Genomic DNA, 23,241 nt, shown 5'->3' on the forward strand with positions numbered 1-23,241 from the left:
GGCTGGGCGGCAGAGAGAGAAGAGGGGGAGGGGAGGCCAGAGCCGTGGGAGTTCTCCGGGGCAAACTTTCCACCCAAGTTAGCGCCTTCCCTCTGTCCCCATTTCCCATCTGTTTCCTGGCCCTCCCAGAATCACCTTTCTTTTTTGCTACCCCCTCCCTCAGGCCTTTTTTAAGGGACGTGGAATTTAGGCTGTTCCCTCTGCTTTCCCAAAGAGCCAAATTCTTTGATGCAATCGGAGGGAGCTGTCAGGGGGCTAAGATTGATCGCCTCATCTCCTCTTGGTCCCTCTGACCCACTTATTTAAAAATCTTCCCCCCAGATCGACTTTTCATTTTCAGCTTTGAGGTCTAGTTTCCCACCAAATTGCTTGTGGCTCTGAGTTTTGTGTCTCCTCCCTCTAGTAAATCGCAACATTCTAAAGTCGAGCCTATCATAGTCTCTTCACAATAGAATATATTAGTTTTTTCCCCTCTGGGGGCCATAAACAGACTATAATCTCAGGGGTGGTCGTTATTTCTTCTCCTTCCATTTTTAGGATTTTTTTTTTTAAAAAAACAAGGGATTAAACAAATTTCACAAAAGCAAATGTGAGAGGGAAAATCCCTCTGTCCTGAGGGACAGTGCCTCCCCCATGCATTGACTTTAGCTTTGAAAGTTGGAAGTGGATGGTTACCTTGGCGCCCTGGATATAGACATGGATACGACCTGAGGGCTATGAATGTATCTGCCATCTTAGGCCTTCTTAGACCCTCCTATTGCCAGTACTGGGGTGTCACAGAGCGTGAGTGTAGAAGACCCCGCCAAGAAGGCAGGTGGACATCAGGAACGGCCTGTAAATACAGTGCAGAGAATAGGATCCAGGGCACATAGCTGCGGAGGAAGACCAGAGACCCAAAGTGCTCCTGGTGTTTCCCTGTGTTGTGCCAGCTTGTGCATTTCTTAAGTTCGAACCGTCGCTTCTTGTGGGTGGGTGGGTGGGACGATGCCGCTGGTGGGTACCGCTGCCTTTCATCTGTCTCCGGTCTGATTTTCACTTTAATACTGACCTTTCCCCCCAAGAGTGGAAGCCTTCTTCTACCCCCACTTCCTCCCAAATGAGCTTTTCTCTTTTAGGGGGTGTGAGGGAAGGTGGGTGAGAGGATACTGGTGGCCACATAAAGAAAACATATTAATTGACTCAATTAAAACCCCTAGACAAGAAGGCCATTTCTCCCTTCAATGTGGTTGTTTGCGCAGGCTCCCACCTCCACACAGTCTCTGAAGGCGAGGAAGCGGGTCTTCTGGCTTTTCTGGGAAGGAAGAGCAATTGGGGAGAGTGTGGGGCGCTGAAGTTGGGATGGGGGTACAGCAGGAAGGTTTATGGTATCCAGGTCGTGGTCCTCTGGAGTTTTTGAATCAATTAAAGCAAATAATGCCTGTGTTTTTCACCAGGCCCAGACGAGCGATTGGCGGAGACCGGTCCCGTGACCATGAATTCCCTGCAATTTCGTCGGAGTCCTGGGTTTAATAGAGAGAGTCCCCATACGCTTGTATTTATCAGCAATATACAATTATAAAGGCCTAAATTTAAAAAAGAGAGAAATTCCCCTCCCCCGCGAAATCGCTTCAGTGCATAAACCTGGGGGGGGCGGGAGAGGGGGTCCCTTCCGATCCTGCCTCCTGACGCCCCCCCCAGCAGGCCCCCTCCCCCACCATTGAAAGCCATGAATTTTGAATTTGAGAGGGAGATTGGGTTTATAAACAGCCAGCCATCGCTCGCCGAGTGTCTGACTTCCTTCCCCGCTGTCTTGGAGACATTTCAAACTTCATCAATCAAGGAGTCGACATTAATTCCTCCTCCTCCTCTGGAGCAAACCTTCCCCAGCCTCCAGCCCGGCGCCTCCACCCTTCAGAGACCCGGGAGCCAAAAGCAAGCTGAAGATGGGCCTGCTCTGCGGCCACAGCCGCCACTCCCCGCCGCCCCCCCAGCCCCCGAGTTCCCCTGGATGAAAGAGAAGAAATCCGCTAAGAAACCCAGCCAAACAGCCGCTTCTCCTTCTCCAGTCGCTTCCTCGGTTCGGGCCTCCGGGGTCGGATCACCTTCAGGTGGGTAAGCGTAGTGGGGGAGGGGGGAGGGGCAGCTGGAAGAGAAGGGGAGAAAGTGAAATGGTGGGGAGTCTGGTGGGGCTCCCTGGGTCGATGGATTGTGGGATTAGGGAAGTAGAGTATCCCGCTGAAGTCCAGGCCCTAGCCACTACCAGCACCACCACCGCTACCCACCAGCAGATTTTGGAAGCTAACTGGGAGTGGGGAGGGGAGAGGGTATTTTTTTATGTGCTAAAAGAAAACGATTCGATTGAAGTGTTTCCCCTTTATCTGTGTAGAGGAATGAAGTGTTGTGCCTGAGATTGAATCTGGAGCCAGGAAAAGATGCTCTCTTTCCATTTCTCTCAAGCCTAGGAGAGAAGGGGAAATTCAAAAGCTAGGAAGAAAAGGGGTGAAGATCCCTCTCTCCAGGTTGAGGTGGAAAGTTCCGAATTGAGGGGTCCACTGGGAAGACTGGGGGAGGGAGGCTCTGAGGTTCTGGGAGCTAAAAGGAATTGTTCCCCGCCCCCTACGTGGCCCGTGGGCGGCTCTGAATGCACCGACCTGACCCGGGCCAGGTCTTCCTGCGTGGGAGAGCGGGAAAAAAAAAAAAAAACCAAAAACAAAAAACCAAAGCCACCCCGCTTTGGGGGGTGGGGTGGGAGCCTGGGTAGGGCTGCTGATTGTCTTTTTAGAGGACTGGGTGCTCCCGATCTCAGCTAAAGCGAGGTTGGGTTGAGACCTCTCTGATGCGCCCCTGCTTTCCTCGCAGATGGCCCGGGACTGCCGGAGAGCGGCGGCGGCGGCTCGCGCAGGCTGCGCACGGCCTACACCAACACGCAACTGCTGGAGCTGGAGAAGGAGTTCCACTTCAACAAGTATTTGTGCCGGCCGCGACGCGTGGAGATCGCCGCCTTGCTGGACCTCACCGAAAGGCAGGTCAAAGTATGGTTCCAGAACCGACGCATGAAACACAAGCGGCAGACGCTGCATCGGGAACCGCCGGATGGGGAGCCAGGCGGGCCGAGCGCCCCGGACGACTCGGGAGACCCAGCCGAGGAACCCGTAGTGAGCCCTGGTGGCGCAGCTGCCTCTCACCGGCTGCGAGAAGCTTGTTTCCTCCCGGCCGAGGCTGCGCAGGGTCCCGGGGACGCGCCGCTGCCGGCGCCTCCTACAACTTCCCTGGAGAGTGTGGGCGCGCTGAACCCCGGCTGCACGACGCTCAGAGCCCCAGGCCTGCAGCCAGAGCCCCTGCCTGAAGATACCTGCCCTGAGCGGCCGGATTCGCCTTTCCTGCCCGACCTCAACTTCTTCGCAGCAGACTCTTGTCTCCCAATGTCTGGAGGCCTTTCTCCCAGCCTGCAGGGCTCGCTGGACAGCCCGGTCCCCTTTTCCGAGGAAGAGCTGGAATTTTTCACCAGCACCCTCTGTGCCATCGACTTGCAATTTCCCTAACTTTTTTCTTTGTTTGATCCTTTCTACCTGGTCCTCTTTGTCTATTGGGGAAAAAAAATCAAGCCTTCTCCACCTCTAGTTATATGTATGTGTTTTGCTAAAATTCAGGTATTAATGAATTAGCGCTTCATCCACTCCCTTTCACTTTTTAAAACCGTACAGAAAAAAAATCCATTTGGTAAAACTCCTTCCAACGAAATCTCAGGAATAATTAAACTCTAGTGGGGGAGGGTTTTCTTAAAAAGAACTAGAGGGACCTATTTTCCTCTTTTTTAAGTTTTAGATCGTAGATTATTTATTAAAATTGTTTAATAATAGGAAAAGGGGGAAGTATTTATTGTACATTATTTTCATAGATTAAATAAATGTCTTTATAATACGAAAACGAGTGTTTGTGTTGGGATTCAGCTCTATTCCGAGGTCCAGGCCCCGTTTGAGGTTGGCCTGGCTCAGGTGACCAAGCGGTAGCATGGTCCCATCTCCCTAACTGGCAAAGTCCGGATGGTACAAAAGTGGCCCTGCTTGGTGGCTACTTCTCTGTTCAGGATACCAAGAAGAATTGGTAGTTTTCTGGAAGCTTGGTCACCTACTCGTCCGCCCAGCAGCTGGCCTCTAGCTCTGTTTGACTGTTCACCGGCTCCTTGTTGGAAATAAAGGTGGGGTGGGTGGAAAAAAGAGAGCGTGGAACACAAGGCGGTGCAAGAAAATGCCTCAGGGGCCCGCAGCTTCGAGCCCTGGAGGCGGCACAGAGGGTTAAAGGAATTAAAGGGGATCCTCTGGCTTGCCAGCGTGGGGGCTTCAGGTGCAGGAGCCAGGCGGCGATTCTGCCAGCTCGGGCCGAGGCTTGCGCCTGGTGCTACTGGGGTGCAGGTCGCTTAGGACTGGAATCCGGGTTAGGAGTTTTGTCCGGAAGCCTACGTGGAGGCTGCCTGGGAGGCGTTTGGTCAACAAGGCGGGAAGGTTTAGCGAGGCCAGCGGCGGGGAGAGCAGGAAGCTGAGAAGATGTTCAAAATGGCGCTGGGCTGGGCAGCTAGGAGCGCCAGGGAAGCAACTGTGGCCGCCATGACAGCGGCTGCGGGACGCTCGGGGTCCGGCTCCCGACCCGTCCCCATCCCTCGCTTTCTTGAGGCCGGGTTTTCACACCGAAGAGAAGACAGTCTGGGAGCCTCCCCCCAATTGTGGGGTTCCATTTTATTTTACTTACAAAATAGAAAGAAAGAGCCTCAGGGATGGGGAGGACGGGGAACGCAGGGAGGAGGGAGTCCCTGTGGTGTGTGGGGGGAGGCGAGCCTTGGCGCCCGGGACCACTTCACCCAGTGTGGCTTTTGATCCTCTGCTTTGGGCTTTGAAACCGTGCCAGAGCGTTTTCCAAAAGCAGGCCCACCTGTCTTGACCAACAACTTCATTTTCCATCTCAACACGGCTCCCCTCCCCTCCCGCCCCCGCAGCACCCTTCCCGGCTTTGAAAACTCAGTAAAGGCGAAGCAGGATCGCTCTTCCCCATCTGCCTCTGGGATTGTTCTCCGGAACCAGGAGATTTAAGGGACCCTGGAAAGCCATTCATCCTCCTCAGGTTTATTTAATATTTCTCCGGGCTCAGAGACAGAAACCTACCTCCCTGGCAGATGCAGCCTTTTCTCTTTCTTTTCTTTTCTTTTCTTTTCTTTTCTTTTCTTTTCTTTTCTTTTCTTTTCTTTTCTTTTCTTCTCTCTCTCTCTCTCTCTCTCTCTCTCTCTCTCTCTCTCTCTCTCTTTCTCTCTCTCTCTCTCTCCTTTTTTTCCCCTTGCTTTCTTTTTTTTAAAAGCAGTTTTTTTTCTAGGCCTCCTAGACTTTTCTCTCGGATACAGCAGAAACCAACATAGGTAGTGACAGGGAAGGCTAGGAAAACCCACTGCATTTTTTTCCCAATGGGTCCCTCAGTGAGGGAAGTACACACATTTTATTCAGCTGGAATTTAATCCCTTAAACTGTCTTAATATAGAATTTACCTCATGCATTAAATAAGCTTATGTCATGTTAAATTGCACTTATTTCTCTCATAAATAAATTAATATAGAACAATTAGATGTGTTATTATAATAATATCGTGTATCTTATTAGTTTATTTTCCCTCATAAAATATATAGGTATGAAATAAATTCAATATATTAAAGTAATAATACACAGCTTATTGGCTTGTGTGTTTATTTTCCCCATAAATAAGTGAATATATAATATATTAAAAACCACACTATACATCTCATTGGGCTGTGTGTTTATTTCTCTATAAAATATGTCCACAGGCAGTGTTCAACATCTTAAAAATCACAGCACATAAGCCCTCTCTATGCTAGCAAAATGAGAAAGACATATCAGTTGGGGCTTTGGTTTCTATGGATAGGCAAACTAGATAATTTAGTCTAATTAAAAATGTTCTTGCAGCCATGCTAGGCTGTTACAAAGATCAAGGATACCAGAAGTGTCTCACTAATTACCCACCTTCCAGCTTTCTTTGGTCAAAAGGAGAACACCCTCCATCAATGACAAAAGGCAGGAGCTGCAGAGAAACCCCATTCAGGGATGCTGGCCTGCAATACCCAGGGATCCCTGAGGCAGCTTCAGTTCTGTAGGTAATGGGTTGTTCCATGGCCCAGCAGCACCAACGTTACCTGAGCTAGTCAGAAATGCAGAATCTTAGGCCCTACCCCAGACTCACAGAACCTGATCCGCACTATAGCAGGTTTCTAAATGATTTGTAGGCACATTACATTGCCACCTGTTTTCTGCCTTCCTCCACGCTTAAGGATTTTGGAGAGCTGGGCACAGCGGTGCACACACACCTATCATCCTAGCACGCAGGTGGTTGAGGCAGGAGGACCATGGGTTTCGGGCTAGCCTAGACTACATAGTGAGGCCCTGTCTCAAAAAAGGAAAGGTGGATGTGGTGGCTCACTTCTGTAAACCCAGACCTCAGAAGCTTGAGGCTAGCCTGATTTCTAGGCCAACCTAGGCTACAGAGTAAGAGTCTTTCTCAGAAATCAAAAAACAAACAAACAACAAAACAAAACAGAAAAAAACACCCTCAAAAAATAATATAGACGTGTCTGGAGAGTTAGTTGGCTCATCAGTTAAGAGCACTGGCTGCTCTTGCAGAGGACCTGAGTTCAGTTCCAAGCACCCACATAGTGGCTCACAACTATCTGTGGCTCCAGTTCCAAAGGATCTGATTCTTCATTTCTGATCTCCACAGTCACCAGGCACACATGTAGTACACAGACATATATGCAGGCAAAGATACATACACTTAAAAATAAGATAAATGAATCTATAAGACACACACACACACATACACACACACACAGAGAGAGAGAGAGAGTGAGAGTGTGTGTGTGTGTGTGTGTGTGTGTGAGAGAGAGAGAGAGAGAGAGAGAGAGAGAGACTTTTGATCCATTTTACTTGGCTAGGACCTTTCAATTCTTCCAACTCCAGTTGTTCAGAGGACAGAGAATCTCAGCTATACCAGTCTTGCTTTCTCATGTTAAAATAAAAGATCCAGCAAAGGTCAATCTTCCTGTTTAGATTCATGTATTTCCTTTTTTTTTTTCTTCTTTTTTTCTTTTTTTGGTTTTCAAGACAGGGTTTCTCTGTAGCTTTGGAGCCTGTCCTGGAACTAGCTCTTGTACACCAGGCTGGCCTCGAACTCACAGAGATTCACCTGCCTCTGCCTCCCGAGTGCTGGGATTAAAGGCATGCGCCACCACCGCCCGGCCTGATTTTCTGTGTGATAGGGAAAGTCATTTCCAATCTAGGAACTCAGGGCATCCATCTTTCCCCTTGGTGATTATTAGAGAAGAGTCGAAATTCTGTTTCTAAGAAACACATAGCCTTTCTGTCTCTGTCCTTCCCCAGATTCCCAAACTCCCCGTCCTTGGTGATATACCAGAAGAATGAAAGAAGCAATGCATTTCCAGGCGGGAGAGACACCCATCTTTAATTTCCCCTTTCAATTTCAAAATCAGGGGCTCCCTGTCAATATGGAATTCACCCTGAGGAGCTCCTTTTCTTTTCTTCCTCTCTACGTCATTCTCCCTACTTTATCCTGAGACACTGCAGTTGAACATAGAGAAAGGGAGAGCAGAGTGGTTGGTTCCTCGGTAGGGAAGTTGCCTGCTCCAGTGGTGCTGTTGACTCCTCCAATAGTGCTAGGCTCATTCCATCCTGACTGGGACACGATTCCTCTTGGGTCAGGACCACCTATGAGTACCTTGTAGCACAGAGAGGTTGGAAATTGTCTTTTGCTGGAGCAGGAAGGCTTCAGCACTGGCCTAAAAGCGGCTGGTCAGCCTGCCTTGCTCTTTAGTGAATCCTTCTTGCAAGAAAAATGGCTCATTAATACTACAGTGAAAGCAAAGGACCATTAAACTGAGGAATTACTTACAATCATGATAACCCAGAGTCATTTTTAAAAGAAAGTTAATGTATGCCTGGGCAAATCCCTTCCGCTTTGTGGACCTCAGTTTCTCTCTGTGTAAAATAAATGGAATAACTAAATGTTCCTAATGTAGTCTACAATAGTTTGTGCTCAAAGTATATTTGTTGATTCTTACAAGTGATGTTGTGAAATTTTCTTATGGCTGGGACTGCACTCTAAAATGGCTCTTGATATTTGACAGGAGCCTACCCCCACATTTCTAGTGGGACCATTTTAACAAGATGTAATATGTATATTTATAGCTACAACCATACCCTCAATCACTTACATCTTTTCAGTGAGCATGCCATTGGATACAGTGTGATAGGCCAGGAGCCGTATAATCCTTAAATACAAGTATTCAGAAGTTTCCTAATCAAGTCTTTCATCCTTTGCCATCTTTCTCAATATTTGACTATGTTTATTATTATTTAAAAAGACAAGGCCATTTCATTTTAAAAGAACCACTGGAATTCTTTTTTGACACATGATATAATAGACTTCTGTCTGATTACTGGGTATCAGAACATAGACACAAATTACGAGTTTCCCTAAACAGCCCTGCAGAATTCCAATGTCCACCATTCTTCCAGACCTCTGATAAGCATCATGGGCTCCACTGCAGAGCTTCCTGAAACATGCTGTCAATCAAACACATGCCACGTTTTGCAGAAGGTCGCCTCTAGGGTCTACTTTATGCTTTCTGCCTTCTGTAGCCATTATAGCCCAGACCCTCTAGTGACCTCCCACTGGCCACTTCTGGTTCGCCATTCTCCATAGTGAGGTAGGGAGTTCAATACTCCTTCCTCAGACACTGAGGGAATAGTAGAAAGAGTCAGTTTCTATTGCAACCTAAGTCAATTTGGATAGTCATTCAGTTCTAAATTTAGCTTGCTCAAGTTTTAAAATATTTATTATTATTATTATTATTATTATTATTATATAAGTGTGTGTGTGTGTGGTCATAGTGTGGAGGTCAGGACAACTTTGTGGAACTGGTTCTTCCCAGTTACCTTTCTATGGGTTCTGGGAATTGAACTTGGGTCATTGGGCTTGCACAGAAAGTGATTTAACCCACTGCACCATTTCTCCAACCACTAATCAATGTTTAAAGAATATTTATGTTTTATGTGCACCTGTGTGTGCAGAAACCTGCAGAAGTCGGAAGAGGAGGTGCTGGAACCCCTGAAACTGGAGTTCCAGATGGTTGTGAGCCGTCATGTGGGCACTGGGAACTGAGCCTGGTCCTCTGCAAGAACAAGTGCTCTTAACTACTGGGCCATCTCTCCACCCTTGATCCCTTTTTAAAAAATAAAAGATTACATGTATTTATTTATGTGTGTGTATGCGCATGTGCGCACATGTGCAAGGAGCAAATGTGAAGATCAAAAGACAGCTTGTGAGTGACAGATTAGAACTCAGGAGGTCAAGGTCAGCAGCAAGTGCTTTACCCACTGAACTATCTTGCCAGACAGTCCCTTGATCAAGTTTTGATGAGTTTTCCAAAGTATATTTTTTGGTCAAAATATTACATTTGCCCAGGCCTTGTGACTCATGCCTTTAATCTCAGCTCTTAGGAGGCAGAAGCAGGAGAATTTCTGAGTTTGAGGCCAGCCTGGTCTACAGATGAGTTGCAGGACAGTCAATGCTACACAGAGAAACAAAAAAAAAAAAATCACATTAGACTAAACATGACTACTATTCTTTTTTTAAAAAATATTTATTTATTCATTATGTATACAATATTCTGTCTGTGTTACCAGAAGAGGGTACCAGACCCCATTACAGATGGTTGTGAGCCACCATGTGGTTGCTGGGAATTGAACTCAGGACCTTTGGAAGAGCAGGCAATGCTCTTAACCTCTGAGCCATCTCTCCAGCCCATGACTACTATTCTTTTCTTTCTTTTTTTTCTCATTTTTCAGACAGGGTCTAATTATATAGTTCTGGTTGTCCTGGAACTCACTCTGTAGACCAGGATGCCCTTGACCTCACAGAGATCTGCCTGCCTCTGCCAGTCGAGTTCTGGCATTAAAAGGCATGCTCCATCATGTCTGGTCATTTTCTTATTTTATTTTATTTGTATGTGTGTTTTGCTTATATCCACATCTGTGCACCATGTGTGTGCCTAATGCCTTCCAGGGGCCAGCAGAGGGCGTTGGATCCCCTGGAAATGAAGTTACAGACCTTTGTGAGCTGGTTCATGGGTTCTGGGAATGAAACCCAGGCTCTCTGGAAGTGCTCTTAACCAACGAGCCAGTGCTCTTAACCAACAAGCCATTTCTTCAGCCATTTTCTTTTACTATTATTACTAGTTTTTTTTTTTAATTTAACTTTATTTTTATGTGCATTGGTATGAAGGTATCATATGAGATCCCCTGGAACTGGAGTTACAGACAGTTGTGAGCTCTGCCATGTGGGTGCTGGGAGTTGAACCCAGGTCCTCTGGAAGAACGGCCAGCGCTCTACTGAGTCATCTCTCCAGCCCCTGGTGTTTTTTTTTTTTTTTTTTTTTTTTTTTGAGACAGGGTTTCACTACATAGCCGTGGCTATTCTGGAACTAGCTGGTCTCAAATTCACAGAGATCTGCCTGCCTCTGCCTTCTGAGTGCTGGATTAAAGACTTGGGCCACCATCTCAGCCTGGGTTCTTTTATTGTTGTTATTATTAATTTTTTTATAGTACTGTGAATTGAACCCAGGGCCTCATGCATACCAGACAAATGCTTTGCCATTACACTATATTCTCAGCTGTGGATAAGCTAATCAAGTAGAAAATCACTTTAATTCTTCACAACATGCTAAGTTTTTCTTTCAGAACATTCTCAATTGTTACTTGATCATGTGACCACCCAGTCACTCACTCCAGACACATGTTCAGCCTGCATCCTTCTAAATTCTCTAAGTCCACCCCTCAAAAGGACAGTTTCTAAGCCAAATACCACTAAGGAACATCACCACCCTCTCTAGAAACTTTTCATTAAATATTTGGAAAATCGGAAATTAATTTTCTAATTTGCAAACTCAAACCTTTCTGTGGCAGCTTCTATCACCTGAGTTCTTTGTTAAGTGTTAGACTTTAATTTTAAAGCGAAACCTAAAACAATACAAAGCAAAAATTGCTATAGTTGAGAAGAAAGTCATCTGTCTAAACAGGACCAATCCTCTCCGTTTTCAATGAAATTTATGTGTGATACCATGCATATTGTGCAATATACGGTGATATGTCATATAAAAGGGTAGCACACATGCTGTTCCATATTTTAATATGCTAGTCATATTAAAAAGCAGAAGACTGACTTATACTATTTCAGAGTATGCATGTGATGCTATCACACTTCTACGGAACTCTCTGTGGTTGATATTTTCCTGTTTGCTTTAGTCCTACTAACACTGCAGCAGGGGAAGTCATATTAAACCCATTCTTCTTTTCTGAGGCTGAGACTTTGCGAAGTCTAGGAACTTGTCCAGAGTTCTAATACTTAAAATGGCCAAGCAAGGATTTGAACCCAAGTATTCCAGATCAGAGCCTAGGATTCATCTCACCATAGCGTTGCAATACCAACAACCTAAAGTTTCAGATGGATTCGTGACACTTGAATTAGCTTACATTCGAAGAAACAACAGTGGATCCATATTGTACCCCTTCTCCTGCAGCAGCAAGATGCGATTTCCTCCAGTGGGAAAATGGTAACCCGATTACATATTCTCCTTACTCTAAAGTGCCAGCCTTTGATCTTGAGTTTTTACCTCCCAAAATTGGGGCTGGCATGAGCACAGGGACGTGCTTGTGGTCTAATGATAGTACTGTTAGGTTGATGTTGCCAGCTCTGCCTGCTTCTTACCTAAACAAGGTCTTCAACAACAAGGACCTGAATCTGATATGGGAACTTTTAACACATTCTTCTCCTGTTAGACTGACTCTCATGTCGATATTCACAGCATTAGGACCAGACTCCTCAAAGAATTCTAGACCAGGCAGAAAGATCAAGGCCATCCTCAGCTACAAAGGAAGCTCAAAGCCAGTTTGGGCTACAGAAGAATCTTTTTTTTTTTTTTTTAAGATTTATTTATTTATTAAGCATACAATGTGCTGCTGGCAAGGAAGGCACCAGGTCTCATTACAGATGGTTGTGAGCCACCATGTGGTTGCTGGGAATTGAACTCAGGACCTCTGGAAGAGCAGCCAGTGCTCTTACCCTCTGAGCCATCTCTCCAGCCCCAGAATCTGTCTTAAAAAAACAAAACAACAACAAAAGATAATTTCAGATCTAAACATGCCTAAGTTCCATGTATGTCTAAGCATATCATACATCGTAGGAAATCAACTTTATTTCATTTTAGGGGTTGGATCCACTCAGGCTCTCAGGTGAATTTCAGTAGACCAGGTCAAAAATTCTATACTCCACAGGTTACTCCAGCCCTTGAATCTATGAAGGGAGCCAGGGGGATTATTGAGCCTTCTCTTCCCATCTCTTCTGCCAGAATTTCAAGAGCCAGCAGGAATTTTGGGATGGTGAGGGCTTTGTCTGCTCTTTGGTTTCTTTGCTTGAGACAGGCCCTCAGGTAACCTTGGCTGGTCAGGAACTTGCTTTGTAGACCAGGTTGTCCTTGAACTCACAGAGATCTATCTTCCTCTGTTTGCAAATGTTAGGAGTAAAGGCCTGTGCCCCAAGCCTGGCAATTTTGGAAAGTTGTAATATATTTGCCCTCAGAAAGAAGAGTGGCAAGGGGGGCTGAACTGGACAGCATAAGAACTGAGGCCCCGACACCAAACAATCACTGCCACTGATTCGGCCCAGGCTTTTTTTTTTTCTTTGTTTCTGTCATTAATAACTGAATATAGGCGACATTGAGGTAATTGATTAGAGGGGAACTATATCTTCCCCAATACCCAAACAGATACATGCAGTTTATTAAATATCTTTGGAATTTACTTCTCCCTTTAGGTCTCAAATTGGTTCCTAAACTAGGATTGGGAGAGAAAGCTCTCCCTGGGATGAGGGAAAGGTAAGGAGGGATGCAGGATAATCATGTCATACATGGGCCTAACTCAGGATAAGGTTCGGGAATAATGCCTAGTCCTTAGACTCAAGGGTCCCAGCTTCTGTGGAGAACATTTTAAAACAAGAAGAAAAGTTGGAAGGAAACTCTAGTGCTCCCCACTCTCCACTCCCAAGTGTGCATCCCGCTCCCTCCCACCTCGATAATCGTTTTTCAAGTCTCAATCCTCTGCTGTCTACCCTGTCCTTCTCTGTTCTCCTTTCCTTTGTCTGCACACATCTCTTGGCAAGTGAACATTCTCTCCTTTCCCCCACCCAACCACAGCATCTTTCTTGAAGAAGTCACCAGCTGATCCCTACCCTGCCCAGCCTGTCTGGGCCTAAAACAGAGCACGTGAAATGGGAATGGGATGAGAAGTGTTTTGAGCTCTTACTCCTAAGGGCTAAGCAAGACTCACAGCTGCTGGGGAAAAAGACAGAATGGAAGGAGGAGGGGTGACTGGAGAGCCAGACCAGGGCCACCAGGGGGGGATGGGAGCCAGCTAGGTGGAGGAACACAGAGATGGAGACGCCTTGGGGCCCTTGAAGAGAGGAATGCATGCCTGGCTTTTTTAGGCTAAGGAAGCCTGAGAGGTTTCAAGGATTGCCCCCGACTAGTCCCACCTGCGTTGGCTGTCTCCCCTGAGCGCCAGTGTTTACTGAGATCCCTCCCTGAACTCTTGCCCTCCTGGACTTGCCCTAGCTCAGGCCCCAGGCCTGTGGCCCGGCAGATACCCTGACAGGTTACAAATGAGAGTGGGTGTTGGGTTCTTGTCCTCAGAGTCCGGAGGAGGAGAATCAATGGGCTCTACCCAAGAGCTTCTCTTCTAATCCCAATCTGTGTCTGAGAGAGTGAGCAAGGCACTCCCTGTTTTCCCTCCCCACCAATTTAACCCACGGTGTGTGTGTGTGTGTGTGTGTGTGTGTGTGTGTGAAGTCCCACTTCTAATCCTCTGCACTAACTCTCCCTTTCTCCAAGCAAACTAAATTCCATCTGGTCTAGAACATTTGTGGAAAATTTGAGTAATCATTAACACTTAACTAGTATTGGATTTATGAATTTGAGGCTTGAAATTGAAAAAATATTTAAGGGAGACTAAAGATAATGGAGGTGTGTGTGTGTGTGTGTGTGTGTGTGTGGTGTGTGTGTGTGTGTGTGTGTGTTGGGGGGAACCAGAGGAATGCAGGGTCTTGACTAGTTTTAAATACTTTTGAAAAGAGAATAAAAATCCCCTTCCTTCTCATCCCCCTGTAAACATCACCTGGCTCTGCTCATTGCTGCTCTCTGGAGAGATATAGGGAGTTATTTAAGTCTGAGTGAGTGAGCCAGCTACAGCTATGGATGGCTAGAGAGAGGATAAATACATCTAGAGAGATGAGTTGATGGATAGGTAGGGAACGAATATAAATATGGAGAGAGATGGACGAACAGGAAGATGAATTGAGACAGAGAGAATGTAAAGAGAAGCTGAGGGAGAGAAATGGATGTGTGAATGCGGAGAGATGGCGGGAGTAATGGGGGCGTTTCTCATCTTCCTCTCCACGTTTCTGTAGTCCTCGCTGGTCCCCTTGAAAGGCCATTTTCCCACCCCTTTATTCCTAATGAATTCTGGATTTTAGAGCCTGGCTCACACCCCGAGGTGTTTTTACAGCTTCCCTCCCTTCCTAGTCTTCCTTTTGTCCCAAGATAACATACCTCACCAGGCTGCCCTAGCCAGGCATCCCAAGACAAACTGGGAGAAAGACGCCTGAGATGGGGGTTCTGGGCAAAGCATGGAGCCTGGCTAGCCCATCTCTAGCTCTACTGCCTTGGGTGGGGGGTAGGCTTTTTTGAGGGGAGAAGAGAGTGAGGAGCAGCTGGGTTGAATTTGTCCAAATCTAATAATCCAGGAACCTATTGAAGGCCTTGGGGGTTGGGAGGGGAGTAAAGTCTTGAATATTCTTCCAACTTCTCCCCCCCTCTCCCTCTGGTCCCTTCTTTCCAAAAAGTCTTTGAAGAAAGATGTTTTTGACGCTTCCACGTCGTCCTCAGATGGATGGGCTGAGAGTGATTGAAGTGTCTTTGTCATGCTAATGATTGGGGGGTGATGGATGGGCGCTGGGGCTGCCAAACTCTGGCCCGCTTAGCCCATTGGTCTGGGAGAGATCACATGTGCCCCCCCACCCCCACTCCCTATCCCCTTCCTAGGGGAACGCTGGCCGGGGCAAGCTGGTCCAGGCCATGGACTCAAGCTTCAGGGCTGTGACATACTGCCGAAAGGTTGTAGGGCAAGAGGGTGTCTCCCCAAAACTGCCGGACCCTCCTGCCTCTACATGGACTATAATAGGATGAATTCCTTTTTAGAGTACCCACTTTGTAATAGGGGACCCAGCGCCTACAGCGCCCCAACCTCCTTTGCCCCCAGCTCAGCTGACAGCTATGCGGGGGAGAGTCGCTATGGTGGAGCGCTGCCCAGTCCAGCGCTCCAACAAAACTCGGGGTATCCTATCCAGCAGCCGCCTTCCTCCCTGGGGGTGTCCTTTCCCAGCTCTGCTCCCTCGGGGTACGCCCCATCCGCTTGCAACCCCAGCTATGGGCCTTCTCAGTATTATTCTGTGGATCAGTCGGAAGGAGATGGAGGCTATTTTCATCCATCGAGCTACGGAACCCAGCTAGGGGGTTTGCCCGACAGCTACGGAGCGGGTGGAGTCGGCCCAGGGCCATATCCTCCGCCGCAGCCCCCTTACGGAACTGAACAGACGGCAGACTTTGCACCAGCCTACGACCTCCTCTCTGAGGACAAGGAGTCATCTTGCTCGTCAGAAGCCAGCACCCTCACTCCGCGGACCTTCGACTGGATGAAGGTCAAGAGAAACCCACCTAAGACAGGTAGGGCTCAGAGTGGTCACTTCCTCGCCATGGCCCAGACATACACAGAGGGTCCTGGGCCGGGGCTTGGTTCATCCCTTCAGCTCTTTTGGTATTGGCAGGTAAGTACTTGCAGGTCTCAGGTCAGCTGAGACTTTCCCATGGGGTAAGTTTGGGGCCACCTCCTTAAGGAGGTCTCTGCGATCTACTTCCTTGTCTGTGAGCCCAGTTTGGAGCCAGTACCTCATAATTCTGTCTGACGGTAAGTATGGATGGGAGATGGGTTCTAGATTTGGAAATTGCTAATGGAGGGTGTGTGTGGTGCTGTATAGAGACTTAAATTGGGTAGAATGATGAATGAGGACACAGAGTTTACTGGGAGGGGTGGAGGGGAGGGAGAAAGAGGTGAGAGAATTGACGTGGTTTTTTTCTCTCTGCCCCGCCCCTAGCCAAGGTGTCGGAGCTGGGACTGGGCGCGGCCGGCGGCCTCCGCACAAACTTCACCACGCGCCAGCTGACCGAACTGGAGAAGGAATTTCATTTCAACAAATACTTGAGCCGTGCCCGGAGGGTGGAGATCGCCGCCACTCTGGAGCTCAACGAAACGCAGGTGAAGATATGGTTCCAGAACAGGCGAATGAAGCAGAAGAAGCGAGAGCGGGAGGGAGGCAGGGTGCCTACAGCCCCTTCGGGCTGTCCCAAGGATGCAACTGGAGATGCCTCCGACCAGTCCACGTGCACCTCCCCCGAAGCCTCGCCCAGCTCCATCACCTCTTGAATTGAACTATCTGACTTCCAGTGTTGGGCCCACTCCTCTCTTAGACTCTCCCAAACCTCACAGCCCTGCTGATCCTCCTCAAGACCGAGGACCCAGTTCAGGGCTGCCTAGGAAACCGGGTAGAAGTGGGGAAACTTTTTTTTTTCTCAGATCTGGGGGTGGAGGTTTGACCGATAGCTGGGGATCCTACAGGTCTTGGGATCTGGGGAGTACCCAACCATCAAAGGTAGAGGGAAGGCTTTTTTGTCTTTGATCTAGAGATTGGCTCTGTGTCAACACCCTAGGAGCCAGCTGGTCCTCCTGGATTCTCCTTCCCCTTCCAACTGGAGTTCAGTGCCTTTGAGCTTGGAGAATTCTCTTTGAGCGCTCTTACCCTACCTCTCCTTTCTAGGCCTGGGATGGAGAGAGGCCTAGGGATTTTCCTGAAAAGGATGGGTCTGAGCGTGGGAGCATTTCCAGCCATCTTTAATCTTAATCCTTAATCCAGCCAAATCACTCAAGACCTTACAAAAGCACCGACTGCCTTGTGACATACCCCCCCCCCAAAAAAAAAACCAAAACCATCCCAAGCAATCTCACAATCCCTTTCCGGCTCCCTTCTATTGCACTAATGCAGCCTTCTGGGCTGTTCTGTAAGGCCCGCCCCTTCCTACTGGCAAGCCCATCATTAAATCACCAAAGTGTTTTAGAACTTGGCACTGCAGAGATTTCTGGAGACTGCCTCAAGCAATCCCCAACCAAGAAAGGGTGGGCACTTCCCCCCACTACCCCTATTTATTGCCTCTGGAACACCCCCTCCCTCTGTTCTCTTTTCCATAAGCCTCCCTACTCCTGTGGCAGTCTGGGCAGGTCCAGGAACAGCGACTGAGTTCCCAGCAGATTTAAGCATTTCTCTGAACCTTGGAGACAGCGGTGAGGCCATTGGAGTTTCTGAAAAACCAAGCCCCAAGCAAGTCAGGTTATCTTTGTATCAGCAGCTACCTCATTTCAATAAAGGTCTGTTTCTCCCTTTCCTCCTGCTTCTGCTTCTCCATCTTGGGCTGTGAGCCTGTACCAGTCCATTGACTGGTTGGGTAAGAAAAAGTTGAGATCATGAGCACCGATAGGGCCCCAACCAATGCAGAAGTGGACCCCCAAAACCTAGTAGTCCACTGGTCTTTTGGGAGAAGCACACAGTGGAAGGTGGTCGAGCCAGGCGGTTCTGAGATGGTCTTGAGAAGTGGGCGAGAAAGGAGGAAAACAGATTTGTTTGAGATGTCTGAAAGAGGGTGTAAGGAGATTGTAGGGTGTGGGGTGGGGATGGGGATGACAGAGGGGACTTTATCTGTCCCCCCCTTTTTTTCCTACTCCTTGCCTTCACCTCCACCAGAGCTTGAACTGGCCCCTGGAAACTGTAAAGGGGGCAGGTTTGAGGCTATGGGATGTCAGGCAGACATTCTTTCTCCCAGAGTGGGAAGATGGGGCCTTGGCAAAGTCCTTTCCAGCGCACACATTAAGCCCCAACGCCAGCTTTTCACACAAGAATATCAGATTGAGTCAATTATAATTGACCATTTTGCCATTTGCTTAAGGCTCAAGGTACTGAACCACAGGAAGGAGGTGTCCTTGGAAGGGACACGTGAGGGATGGGGGTAAGGAGGTGCCCAAGGGCGGATGGGGGAGGTGCTGGTGATTGGGTGGACAGTGGGGCTTGGGGGTGGACCGAGGCAGCAGAGGTACACCAGGACCCTAAACTGACCTTTTTACCTCTGAGCGCCTTGGAGCTTTCCAAACAAGCCTGTGGTGCGCCCAGGGGGACAACCATTGTCTCCCAGCCAGTATCACTGGCAAACCTTTAGTAAGCGGAGGCAGGGGGCCCGCGACTCTGGAAGCTCTACAGAGGTGTCAAACTGCAGTCGCTCTGGGCTCCAGAGAGCCATCGGAATGACAGGGGGCTCCAGGCTTTGGGCCTAATCTATTGATTCTGGTGACCCAGAGATCCCCTAAGCTCCAGGGCCAGGACCATACTGCTTGCTGGGGTGCAGTGATGATGAAGACAGGTCTTATCTGTCCCCCAATCTGTTTAATTTGTGACCTTTGAAAGGAAGACAGGCAGCGGAAAGGACCGAATGCTTGTAAGCAAGGCTAAGCATTTGTTTCCTCGTGAAATCGGTGCCATTAGGCGAGAGGCAACGTTATCAATAACTGCACAGCTCAGCTGGCGAGGAAAGAGAAGACACAAGAGGAAGCCCGGCTTTCCCAGAGGTTGCTTTCTTGCCCTGTCTTAAAAGGAAAAAAAAATCTATTAACTGCTTTTCTCCATTTAATTGAAATTGCCATCAAGCTTGGTTTCCCCAAAGGGGTCACCTTGACAAGAGAGGCCAGCGCAAGTGTCTTTGAAACAAATTTCCTCTTGTTTGAAGCCATTTAATACCAACTGGTTAGAGCCTCTTGGTTGGGGTATTTATGGAGCCTCCAGCTGTTAGCCCCTGTAGACAAGTGAGCAGGAAGAGGAACAAGCAGTGGTTAGGACAAGACTGGACTACAAGGATGGTAAAGCTAAAGGAATCTCAGACTTGGGATGACAGGTCCTGGGGGAAGGATGATCGAAGGGCCTGGAGAAATGCACAAGGCTGGAGCCTTTGATTTTTGGTCCTAGCAGAAGGAACCAACAGATTCCTCCAGGGAAGGTGTGTGTGTGTGTGTGTTTGTGTGTGTGTGTGTGTGTGTGCGTAATCAATTCTTCATTACAAACCCACAGTAGGTCAGAGTCTCCCATTTCCTTAGATATAAACATCCAGACTCCATCACACTCTCTTACTTGAATCCCACTTCCAACCCAAGGCCCTGGAATGAATGGGTCTACGGGAAAGTGTTTATTTAGAGAAACAGACAAACATCATGGCACAGTCTCCTTTCACAAATGTCAAAAGAGAGTCTGGCAGGCAGAGAAGCAAAAGTGCCTCCAATTACTCAAATCAGTGGTTTGCCTTGTCAACCCCCTCCCCCAATAGATGCCCAAATATTTCGCTCATAGACTCCTCCACTCTTCCCAGGCACTTTTGTCCCCCTGTGTGCATAAGTTGAAATCATCTACTCCCACATCTTCACTTTCTAGACCAAAACAAACAAACAAACAAACAAACAAACACAAAGTCCAGATTTGCAAATGAATCCCTCTCTATATAATCTTGATTTTCCGTGGGAGGGAGAATTCTTAGGGCTGGTTGGAAGCTTGTTAATATCTCTAAGATACCTAGCCCTTCTGATCTCTCTACTAGGCTTGTGGCAGTGACCTGGGGTCCCGCCCACTCTACACCATCTGTTCTCAGCTCAAGTGTGAACTTTCCCCCTCTTCCTTCATCCCTTTCCTGAACATTTGCTCTCCCAATGTGAGGCCCTTTGATCTCTTGGGTAAAGGAGAGAGATTTTAAAAACCTTCAACCTCTTTTCTTTGACTTGTAACCCCAGGATGTCTTTGCTATGGGCATTCCTTGCAACAGTACCCTTGGGTGGTTGGTCAGAGTCAGGGCAGAGAAGAAGGAGAAGAGGGAGAAGAGGCAGTGAAGGTCAGAATGGTCTAGAGAGACGGACCACGGACTTGGGAAACTATCCAGGTTGTGGTGCTGAAATCTAAGCCCTCTTCTTGATTGTGGTGTGTTCTTGGGCAAGGGGCCTATTTCTTTCATCCAGTTTCATTGTCTACAGAGTAGCGATAAGGGTAGTACTAGTCTCTAGGACCGATGTTGCAATTAAATTAGTTAACACCGTAAAATGTTTCATAGATAAAAATGGGTTAGAACAACTATTATCACTTTGTAAAGGGATATGTTTGCTTCCCTTCCCATAGCCCTAGCCTATTGCATGGAGTGTCTCGGTTAGGGACCACTCACATGTACTCTTATTTGATCCCTGGCAGGAGTACAGGGCTAAGGGCAGGTAGAAGAGGTTCCCTTATCAGCAGCCGATAACACTTCATAACATCTGTTTGAGCTTTCTCCTCCTTTCTCCCTTTTCCTTCTTTTACCCTGACTGCCTAACAAGAAGGTTCTCAGCCTCTTCTCCTCCCCCACTTCTGCGTTACAGGAAAATGGACAGAAAACCTTAGCAGCTCCTTGAATTGTTTTGAAGATGGATGCTGTAAATTCTTGATTAGGATGGCAGAGGGCAAACATTCTGAACAACTAGTTTTCAGTTGTGGTCCCTATTCTGTTAGGTGGGTGAGCTCATCATGCCAGGCTGTTTCCTTGGGGCTCCAGTCCTTCGGCTAAAATATAGAAGATGTGGAAGCCATATATATATGCATATATATGTTTGTATGTGTGTGTGTGTGTCTTACTTCTCATATATGAGAAGTACTCAGGATGCCGTCTGGTAGAGAGTTAAGTGTGCAGAGAGATTTCTTGTTTTATGTGGCCACACAGAAATACATTCTCTATTATTGTCTTCCACTGAGTTAATTACAATCTTGGCATAATAGAAGCAGGCATCCTCTAGCCTTCATCCCTTACATGGCACTAGCATACCCTGCACCAGCACACCCCACTTCAGTACACCCCGCACCAGCACACCCCGCACCAGCACACCCCGCACCAGCACACCCAGCACCAGCACACTCTACTCCAGCACACCCCGCACCAGCACACCCCGCACCAGCACACCCCGCACCAGCACACCCCGCACCAGCACACCCTGCACCAACACACCCTGCACCAGCACACCCCGCACCAGCACACCCCGCACCAGCACACCCTGCACCAACACACCCTGCACCAGCACACCCCGCACCAGCACACCCCGCACCAGCACACTCTACTCCAGCACACCCCGCACCAACACACCCTGCACCAACACACCCCGCACCAGCACACCCCGCACCAGCACACTCTACTCCAGCACACCCCGCACCAGCACACTCTACTCCAGCACACCCCGCACCAGCACACTCTACTCCAGCACACCCCGCACCAGCACACCCCGCACCAGCACACTCTACTCCAGCACACCCCGCACCAGCACACTCTACTCCAGCACACCCCGCACCAGCACACTCTACTCCAGCACACCCCGCACCAGCACACCCCGCACCAGCACACTCTACTCCAGCACACCCCGCACCAACACACCCTGCACCAGCACATCCTGCACCAGCACACCCCGCACCAGCACACCCTGCACCAGCACACCCTGCACCAGCACACCCTGCACCAGCACACCCCGCACCAGCACACCCCGCACCAGCACACCCCGCACCAGCACACCCTGCACCAGCACACCCTGCACCAGCACACCCCGCACCAGCACACCCTGCACCAGCACACCCACTTGGCACTCAAGTCACAGGACTTGCTGCCAGGGAAAAAAACGATTGTGAATGAAAGGCTTCAGAGGAGTCCCATAGAGAACTGTTTTATAGTAAAGGCACCACCACAAGGAAGGATGCTCTTGGTAAGATGGCTTCACTGCACAACTCTAGCTTTCTCACTGCAGTCCATGAGGCTGGGGCTCCCTGCAGTTGTGCCGGCTTTCCCCCTGGTGACTCAGTTCTGGCTCCCAAGGAATTCTTTGCATTACTTCCCTTATTTGGCTTAACTCACATCTGGGCTTCTTTGACTTTAGCCATTTCCCTGTCCCCCAAGATGTGATATCTGACCAGTATGTTCTGGGTACAAGAGGAATTGGCGATGTTGGATCTTTAATTCTTGGAAAACCAGAAAGGCTCCAACAGCTCGAAGGCTGACCTCGGGCTTTCATTCTTTGTCATTGCCATTGTCTTGGTCGGAAAAGGAATGGATCAGATCTTCTTAGAAGAAAGAATTTCAGAGGGGGTCAGGAGACCCAAGTTCACTCTACTGAGGGCAACATTGGAAAAGTCCCGCAGTATCTTTAGTCCTACTCTCCTAGTATTTAATGGAAGTGGAAATATTCAGAATTCTGCCCCTCAACCCATAGATAGAGATGGATGTGAGAAAGAGCAGAAACTTGGGGTAGGGGATGGAAGGAGAGGGACAACTTGGGTAGGAGGCATACTGGTGGCTTAGTCAGAGCTAGTTAAGATCATTTTCTGCATTTCCTTCAAGTTCTCAGGATCACTGGCCTGGGTCTGGAGTGTTGCACACCCCTGCAGTCTTTTTTGCCTGGAAGGAAGCTGAGGAGGGAGGCCGCCCAACAAAGCATGCACCCTCTGCTCCTCAGAGGCCAGATGCCCCCTTCAGTTTACCCGGGCTTGACAGCTCCATTTCAACCCCCACCTTGGAGATGAGGCGGCTCAATATTTACTCAGTCAGGAGAATTGCTCAGAAGACAGCCCAGCCAGCCTGCACTGGCTGGCTCTCCTTAGTTGCCCCCCACCCCTTCCCTTCCTGGTTCATAGAGAGTTCAGCTCTGAAACGGTTTGTAGCCCCCATCTCCTCAGCCCTGGAGAACTCTCTCTCTCTCTCTCTCTCTCTCTCTCTCTCTCTCTCTCTCTCTCTCTCTCTCTCTCTCTCTCTCTGTGTGTGTGTGTGTGTGTGTGTGTGATTGCTGAAGCCAGAAAGGCAGGAGGGGCAAGTGTAGGGGGTGGGGAGGAAGGGCCCTGGTCCTGGGGTCATGCCCTGGTCTCTCGCTGGACCAGCAGCATGGGCTC

At 48.5% G+C, this 23,241-nt stretch overlaps 2 protein-coding genes across 2 annotated transcripts; both read left to right on the forward strand.

Moving 5' to 3' along the window:
- Window positions 1-1,705: 1,705 nt before the first annotated feature.
- On the forward strand, window positions 1,706-3,906 carry Hoxb2 (homeobox B2). The gene is made up of 2 exons (XM_057775012.1): window positions 1,706-2,087; window positions 2,839-3,906. Exons 1-2 carry the CDS (start codon window positions 1,706-1,708, stop codon window positions 3,519-3,521), a joined length of 1,065 nt encoding a protein of 354 aa, XP_057630995.1. The 3' UTR covers window positions 3,522-3,906.
- An 11,418-nt stretch (window positions 3,907-15,324) lies between these two features.
- On the forward strand, window positions 15,325-16,637 carry Hoxb1 (homeobox B1). Its single transcript, XM_057776249.1, has 2 exons — window positions 15,325-15,880; window positions 16,309-16,637. The coding sequence occupies exons 1-2, from the start codon at window positions 15,325-15,327 to the stop codon at window positions 16,635-16,637; spliced, it is 885 nt and encodes a 294-aa protein (XP_057632232.1).
- The last annotated feature ends 6,604 nt before the right edge of the window (window positions 16,638-23,241 follow it).

This window comes from Chionomys nivalis, chromosome 7, assembly GCF_950005125.1.
Source record: "Chionomys nivalis chromosome 7, mChiNiv1.1, whole genome shotgun sequence".
In the NCBI taxonomy this organism is placed as follows: Eukaryota; Metazoa; Chordata; class Mammalia; order Rodentia; family Cricetidae; genus Chionomys; species Chionomys nivalis.